General features: G+C 49.7%; 1 protein-coding gene across 1 annotated transcript; it reads right to left on the bottom strand.

Moving 5' to 3' along the window:
* Positions 1–4319: 4319 nt before the first annotated feature.
* On the bottom strand, positions 4320–7422 carry NXNL1 (nucleoredoxin like 1). Its single transcript, XM_027771287.1, has 3 exons — positions 7097–7422; positions 4589–4678; positions 4320–4556 (listed from the first exon to the last, which is right to left on the bottom strand). Exons 1-3 carry the CDS (start codon positions 7420–7422, stop codon positions 4358–4360), a joined length of 615 nt encoding a protein of 204 aa, XP_027627088.1. The 3' UTR covers positions 4320–4357.
* Positions 7423–8927: the final 1505 nt, after the last annotated feature.

Genomic DNA, 8927 nt, shown 5'->3' with positions numbered 1-8927 from the left:
CGGCCTCACGTGGATCCCCGCTGCCCTAAGAATCCGCTTTTGCTGGTTTTTTTTTTGGGGGGGTGTGGAAGAGGTTTTTGCTATAGGGCGTGCGCTCGCCAGAAAGACAGAGAGAGACAGAAAGTGAGAAATCACCCCCCAGGGAGGATGGCCACACTGCAATCCCTTCTCCATTTTCCTCCCAGGATTTTGGGCATCCATGCACCTATGTCTGGCGTGAATTTTAAGCTGCTGGGTCTGGGACTTGAACTGTGATCGGTCATGTGGGAGTCCAGCAATGGAACCATGACGCCATCTGCTGGTCTGGTTCCTGAGCTTTTAGATTGATTCCATGTCTTTTTTTTTTTTTTCAATATATATTTATTATTGGGACCAGCAGTTAGCATAATGGCTATGTCGCTGGACTCCCACGTAGTTGACAGCAGTTCAAGTCCCTGACCTGGTGGCTTAAACTCACGCCGGGTGCGTGTGCGTGCATGCCCAAGATCCCGAGAGGAGAATGGAGGAGAAGGGATTGTGGCGTGGCCATTGCCCCTGGGGGGTGATTTCTCGCTTTCTGTCTCTATATCTCTCTCTGTCTGTCTGGCGAGTGCACGCGCCCTATATATAAAAAAAAAAACTCTAAAATATATATATATATTATTTACAGTTAATCACCATATATCTTTTTTTAAATGTATTTATTTAATTTTATTTATTCATTCATTAATTTGACCAAAGACAGACACAGAGAGAGAGAGAGAGGGTGGAAGTGAGAAAGCAAGCCACCAGGTCTGGGACTCGAACCATGGTCAGTCACGTGGGAGTGTCCAGAGCCTTAACCACTACACCACCTGCTGGTCCCCAATCACCATATATCTTTGCAGTGTACAAAACATACTTTTCCCCAGCATAAATACAGTGCATATCAGCAAAAACAAAGACATTACCCTATATGTTATCATCAGCAAATAACTTTTCTTTTTTTTTCATTTTGTTAAAGAAAAGGAATCATTTTTATTTAACTTTATTTATTTATTTTCAATTGACCATAGAGGAACAAAGAGAGAAAGAAAGTGAAAAAGCAAGCTTCCAGGTCCGGGACTCGAACCACGGTCAGCCATGTGGGAGTCACATGCCCTTAACCACCATGCCACCTACTGGCCCCATAAGTTTTCATTTTTCTGTCAATTAAACATGCTTTGTTTTTCCTGTCCCACCCTGTATTACCCCACGCCCTATTACCTGCTCCCAATTACCACCCCTGTATCTGCTATCCACAGGTGCCCTCCCTGCTCTTAGACCTTCCAATGATTTCATGTCTTTTCTTCGTTTTTTTAAATATTGAATTTTATTTATTATTATTTTTAATTCAACCAGAGAGAGAGAACCACCCAATCCAGGACTTGAACCAAGGTTGGCCATGTGGGAGTCCAGCCTGTTAACCACCATTCCATCTCCCAGGCCCTAATGAGTCCATGTTTTACCAATTGGGAAGAATCCTGGGATGTGTGAATTTCCGACTGAGTGGTTTCCTGTCCTTTGGGTAGATCCCCAGGAATGGGTTATGCAGTCACGTGGTCGTTCTAGCTATAGGATTCTGTTTTATATCTCTAGATATTTTTTTATTAATTATTATTTTAAAATTTGCTAAAAAAGAAAAAATTTGCTATAGGGCTCATCTGCTCACAAGAGAGACAGAAAGCGAGAGGGAAAGTGAGAAAGGAAGCCGCCAGGTTCTGGGACTTGAACCGCAGACACCCATGTGGAAGTCTAGTGCCTTAACCACCACGCCACCTCCTGGCCTCTCTCTCTCTTCTCTCCTCTCTGTCTCTCTCCTCTCTCTCTCCTCTCTCTCTCTCTCTCTCTCATGTTTTCAGGAACCCTCACATTGTTTCCCACAGCAGCTGTATTAATCTCACTACGTTTTCCCGAATCTCACACACATACACACGCACACACACACACACACACACACACACACACACACACACCTGCTCCCCGCTGCAGCCCGGGTTGGGCGTTTCCTGCGGTCTGTCGCCCCCTGCTGGCTGTCCAGTTCGGGGCTAGCAAGCGTCTGTCCTAACCATTGGCCACAGGGTCTGCGGTCTGGGACGGAGCTCTGCACACAGTAGGTGGTCAGTCCATGCTTGCTGCTCATGTAGATGTGTTACCTTTCATTCCGGGTCTGAAATTCTTCCAAAGAATGAAAACTCAAATCTGGGACCAGCAAATGGCATAATGGTTACATCTCTGGACTCTCCCTTATGTATGGCTGGAGTCCTGGTTCTGACAGCTTAAAAATCACACCGGGTGGCCATTCCCCCTGGGGGGTGATTTCTCACTTTCTGTCTCTGTCTCTCTCTGTCTGTCTCGCGAGAGAACGCGCCCTATAGCAAAAACCTCTCCAAAAAAAAAAAAAAAATCACACAGGGTTGGAACCAGCAGTTGGCGTCATGGCTATGTCGCTGGACTCCCATGTAGTCGACTGTGGTTTGAGTCCCGGACCCGGTGGCTTAAACTCATGCTGGGCGCGTGTGCGTGCGTGCCCAAGATCATGAAGCACTTGTCAATCACTGGACTTCTCTGACCTCAGAGGTGTCCAACATCGTTTTTCTTTTTTAATTTAATTTGATGTATTCATTCATTTATTTTAGTTTGACTAGCTACCAGGTCCAGGACTCGAACCATGGTCCACCATGCGAGAATACCCAGCACCTTAACTACAACGCCACCTGTTGGTCCCCCAGCATGGTTTTTTCCTCTTGTAGTCAGGCCTGCTAGTTTCCATGGACACGCGTCGCCTCCCAGGAAACCCTGGGGGGCAAGAGGAGGAGCAACGTCTTATTTGCATTTTGGCCACGCCCCTCAGATACACACACACACACACACACACACACACACACACACACACACACACACACACAACAGAGTCACTAGGTCACTAGGGGGCGCCAGAGGCAAAGAGAAGGGGTTTGGGCGCCGAGGGATCGCTTGTCCCGCCTTCTCAGTTCACCTGCCAGGTTAAGACTTGCCTACCAGGGACAGGTGAAGCCCTGGGGGACTCGGCCCAGGCGCACATGGCACCAAACAGTGAAATGCATTTTGCGTAAAGGAGAAATGTGTTAAGGACCAGCAGTTAGTGTAATGGCTATGTCGCTGGACTCCCATGTAGTTGACAGCAGTTCGCGTCCCGGACCTGGTGGCTTAAAACTCAACGCCGGGCGCGTGTGCGTGCGTGCCCAAGATCCCGAGAGGAGAATGGAGGAGAAGGGGTTGTGGCGTGGCCATCCCCCCGGGGGGTGATTTCTCGCTTTCTGTCTCTCTGTCTCTCTCTGTCTGTCTGGCAAGCGCACGCGCCCTATAGCAAAAAAAACTCTCCAAATAAAAAAGAGAGAGAAATGTGTTAAGGACCTGGTCAATTACAGATGACACAATGAGACCCACCGATTTTTTTATTTTTTGGAGAGGTTTTTGCTATAGGGCGCGACCGCTCCCCAGAAAGAGACAGAGAGATAGAAAGCAAGAGAAATCACCCCCTGGGGGGGGGCCAGGCCGCAGTCCTTTCTCCTCCATTTTCCTCTCAGGATCGGGATCTTGGGCACACACGCACACGTGCCCAGCGTGAGTTTAAGCCACCGGGTCTGGGACTCCAACCGAACTACAGTGGACTACGTGGGAGTCCAGCAACATAGCCATTATGCTAACTGCTGGTCCCCCCACAATCTCTTCTGCCCCACCCCCAGGAAACGCCACCCCCACAGGAGGACCTTAAAACCGACATCAGCTCTTGGGACCCAAAGGTGATGTGGTAGTTAAGGGTGTTAGACTCCCACGTAGCTGAGCAGGGTTCGAATCCTGGACCTGGCCGCTTGCTTTTTCACTTTCCCTTTCTCTCTCACTCTCCCACTCTGGTCACATTAAAATAAATAAATAAACAAACAAACAGATACATAAAATAATAATATAAAAAACAGACATCGGCTCCTAATCCTACTCCCTACCACTCTGCCTTACCCCCTCCGCACATCACAGGAGCTCAAAACACCCGACACCACCACCAGCTCCTGAAGGGGTGCTCGCTCAGAACCGAGATGCCCCTGTCCTCCCCAGGTCTCCTGCACCCTCTTTGGGCTTGGTCCCACCCCTGAGGGCGTGTCCAGGACAATCCCCGCCCCTCACCCCTCCGCTGGGGCCGGAGGCTTATTTTAGATTCCCCTTTCCACCTCCGAGTGGGGGCGCTCACAGCAGCCGCTCCACCAAGAGGGCAAAAGGGTTCCTTATAGACGCGCCTCTTCTTGACCCGAGATCTCCACCGGGCCCCGCCCTCTGCTCCGTCCTCATTCTCCTCCCCTGGGATTCGATCACGCACTCCCGCTCAGAATAGGCCCTCCTCCCCGGGGACGCGCCCGCCCCGCGCCGCCTTGTCCTTGCGGTACTTGCGCCGGCGCAGAGGCTCGGTGAGGCTCCGCGGCTCCGGGTCTTCCAGGTCCTCGGGCTGCAGGAAGCTGCGGTCCAGCACGTCGGCCGCCTCCTGCCAGTTGGCGAAGCAGGCGGTGCCCAGGCGGCGGATCTGGGCAAGCACGCGGTGCCCGGGCGCCGGATCCCCTCCGCCCCGTCGCGCGTCACCACGTCCCCGCATGGCTTGAGCACCACGACCGCGGGCAGGCGCTCCACGGAGAACTGGCGGCCGAGGTCCCTGCGGGGCGGGCAGGGCGGTCTGGATGGAGTCCCCTGGTTCTTGGTGACCCTGAATCGGGGAGCCCTACTGTGCAATTTAAAAGTTTTTTTTTTTTTTTTTTGGGCGCTTGCGCTCACCAAAGAGAGAGGTAGAGAGACAGAGACAGCGAAAAATCGTTCCCTGGAGGATGGCCACACTGCAATCCCTTCTCCAATCTTGGGCATGCAAACCTGACCTGTGTGATTTTTTCTCTGTTTTTTAAAAAATTATTATTTTTTTTTTAACTTTCATTTATTATTTATTTATTTAAATTTGACCAGAGAGGGACAGAGAGAGGGAGGGAAAGTGAGGCAAACCACCCAGAGAGGGAGGGAAAGTGAGGCAAGCCACCAGGTCCGGGACTCAAACCTCGGTCGATCATGTATGTGGGAGTCCAGCGCCCTTAGCTGGCATGTTACTTGCTCGCCCCCAACCCCCCCTCTTTTTTTTTTTTTTTTTTTTTTTTGCTATAGGGCGCGAGCGCTCACCAGACAGACAGAGAGACAGAGAGATAGAAAGCGAGAAATCACCCCCCCCCCCGGGGGGGGGGGCCCCTGGTGGTTTGCTTTTTCTTTCTCTCTCTCACTCTGTCCCTCTCTGGTCAAATTAAAGTAAATACATAAATAGAGTCAAAGAAAAAGTAATTGTAAACAAATAGGTCAGAAAAAAAAAAAAGAAAGATTACCTCTATAGGACACATCCTCTCGCCAGAGAGGCAGAGAAAGAGAGAGATAGAAAGAAATAAATTAACCCCCAGGGGGGATGGCCATGCTGCAGCCTCTTCTCTTCCATTCTTAGGACCTTGGGGGCACACACACACACACACACACACACACGCACCACACACACACGCACAAGCGGGCCCAGCGTGAATTTTAAGCCACCAGGTATAGGACTGGAACCGTGGTCGACCTCGTGGGAGTCCAGTGACATATCCATTACACCATCTACTGGACCCAGCCTGTGTGATTTTCAAGCCACGGGTCTGAGACTTGAACCTCGATGTCTTATGGGGGGAGTCCAGCTACATAACCGCTATGCCATAGGCCCCCTAGGTGTAGTAGGTATTGTAGGAATCATGACCCTGCAGGGTGCAACAGGCCCATGTTCAGAAAGGAAAAGCTGCAGTTGGAAACCAAACCAGCAGGTGGCGCTGCATCCCGAACCGCGCCTCAGGGCGTTCGCACTGTTCGAACCATCGGCCTGAAACGCTCATTGTGGACCTCGGGGTTGGGGGAGCCAGCAGGTGGTGCGGTGGTTAAGGACGCCCACGTGGCCGGCCCTAGTCTGGGCCCCAGGGGCTTGGTTTCTCACTTTCCCTCTCTCTCTGTCCCTCAAGTTAAATAAAATCATTCATTTTTTTCTTAACAATGATTTTAATGAACTTTATTAATTTATTTTAATTAATTGATTTTCAGACTTACTTTATTTAATATTTATTTAAATTTGACCAGAGAGAGACACAGAGAAAGAGAGAGACAAAGTGAGAAACCAAGAAACCTACCAGTTCCAGGACTCGAACTGTGGTCAGCCATATAGGAGTCCAGTGCCCTTAACCACCATACCACCTGTTGGCCCCTATTTTAATTTGACCAGAAAAAGACAGAGTCAGGGAGAGAGAGAGGGAAAGTGAGAAAGCAAGCTGCCAGGTCCAGGACTTGAACCGTGGTTTAAGTATATGGGAGTCCAGTGCCCTTAACCACCATGCCAATTGCTGGTGGTAATAAAATCATTCTTTAAAAAAAAAAAAAAAAAAAAAAAAAAAAAAAAAAAAAAAAGGGAACCACACTTGGGGGATAGTGTGGGTGTAGTTGACTGCGGTTTGAGTCCTGGACCCGGTGGCTTAGAACTCACGCCGGGCGCGTGTGCGTGCGTGCCCAAGATCCCGAGAGGAGAATGGAGGAGAAGGGATTGCGGTGTTTCTTGCTTTCTGTCTCTCTGGCCTATAGCAAAAACCTCCCCCCTCCCCCCAACAAATAAAAAAAAAGAATTTAAAAAGTCCCCAAACACAGGGGGGTGGGGGAGGGGGCGGCAGCAGGTGATGGCATGGTTGTTAACAGCACTGGACTCCCACATTGGCTGACTGCGATTCGAGTCCCAGACCTGGTGGCTTGCTTTCTCACGTTCCCTCTCTTTTTCCCCCTTTACTCTGTCCCTCTCTGGTCAAATTTAAATAAGTAAATTAAATAAACAAACTTACATGAACTAATTCTTAAAAAAAATAAAAATAAAAAGAGGAGAAGGGATTGTGGCGGCCATCTCCCCTTTGGGGAATACTTTCTCTCTCTCTTTCGTGTGCAAAAACCTTACAAAACTCACTCAGTAAACCAAGGTTTCACTCTTCCTGGGCACACCTCCTCCTCCAGGAAGCCCGCCCTGACCTCTGCCCCACCTCACCTCCTTAGATCATCCTCAAAGGGCAGGAACAGCCACTTGTCCGGCATGTCCTTGAGAAACAGGTCCTGCTGCTCCTCCGTGGCGTCCTGCGACACGTACACCAGGACCACCTGGGCGGCCCGCAGCACGTAGAACTCGTCGGTGAGCCGCACGAAGAAGTCCTTCAGGACCGGCACGAAGGCCCGGCACCGCGGGCAATCGCCAGCCCCGAAGAACAACAGGACCAGGCGGTTCTGCAACCTGCGGGTGACCTCGGCCTCCGTGTCCAGCTCGTCCTGGTCGCTGTTGTTGCGGATCAGGACGCGGCCAGAGAACAAGGAGACCATGGTGTCCCCAGCGGGGTTGGGGATGCAGCAGAGGGACCCCGCGGGCTGTGGCCCCCGACCTGCGGGCTGCACTGCGGCTCCTCTCCTGGGAACGGGGATCTTTAAGAAAGCGGCTTCGGACTCGCTAATCTGTTTAAACATCCTCGACCTTGTGGGCGGGCTACTGCAGGGGAGCTGCAGAGGGGAAGGGGCAGCCTGCAGATGGTGTGGTACCTAGGGCGCTGGACACCTGCGGTTTGAATCCCTGGCCCGGGGGCTTGCTTTCTCACTGCCTCTCTCTGGTCAAATTAAAATAATAATAAAAGAAATAAAAATTAAGGAAAATTGGGGCCAGCAAGTGGCGGTGGTTAAGGTGCTGGACACTCCCACATGGCCAACCACGGTTTGGGTCTTGGATCTGGTGGCTTTTTTTCTCACTTTCCTTCTCTCTCTCTCTCTCTCTCAAGACCAGCAGTTAGCGTAAAGGCTATGTTGCTGGACTCCACATAGTTGACTGTGGTTCGAGTCCTGGACCCGGTGGTTTAAACTCACACCGGGTGCGTGTGCGTGCATGCCCAAGATCCCGAGAGGAGAATGGAGGAGAAGGGATTGCAGCGTGGCCATCCCTCTGGGGGGTGATTTCTCGCTTTCTGTCTCTCTGTCCCTGTCTGTTTGGCGAGCACACACACCCTATAGCAAAATCCTCTCCAAAAAAAAAAAATTTACACTTTTTGTTTTTGGTCATTTTCCAAAGAGGGACCAGTGGCTTGCTTTCTCCGTTTCTCTCTCTCTCATCTCTCTCTGGTGAATGCTTGTGCCCTATAGCAAATTTTACAAATTATAATAAAGGAAACATTTTTTAAATTTTTTAAAGAGGTTTTTGCTACAGGGCGCATGCGCTAGCCAGCCAGACAGAGAGACAGAAAGCGAGAAATCACCCCCAGGGGGGATGGCCATGCCGCAATCCCTTCTCCTCCATTCTCCTCTCGGGATCTTGGGCACGCACGCACATGCGCCCGGTGTGAGTTTTAAGCTTCCGGGACTGGGACGCGAACAGCGGTCGACTACGTGGGAGTCCAGCGACATAGCCATTACGCTAACTGCTGGTCCCATTTTTTTTTTTATTATCATCATAATCTTCTTTATATTACCTTGGATTACATATAACTTTACATTGACTTCCATTGCTTTTTCAAAAGGGAATGCCATGCATGTCAGTCAATACAGAGGCATGGATCTCCCCGCTTTATCATTCAAAGTCTTTTCCATGCATTTCCCAATAATTATTATTATTATAATTTTTTAAAACAGTCAATCACTATTTCTCATTTTGCTTGTTAAAAGACTTCACCCATCATGAAATACTTCCCAGACCAGTCCAGTTGAGAATACTATACACGTCATCTTCAACAGATAATAAACCATATCTGTTTCTCACTAACATCCCCTCTATTGTTCACTTGCTATCTTTCTCTATCCTCTTCTCTTTTTTTTTTTATAGTTTATTTTTTATTATAATTTTTTTT

Source organism: Tupaia chinensis, unplaced genomic scaffold, assembly GCF_000334495.1.
Source record: "Tupaia chinensis unplaced genomic scaffold, TupChi_1.0 Scaffold000201_1, whole genome shotgun sequence".
NCBI lineage: Eukaryota > Metazoa > Chordata > Mammalia > Scandentia > Tupaiidae > Tupaia > Tupaia belangeri.
This window is presented reverse-complemented; position numbering and strand designations above follow the sequence as displayed.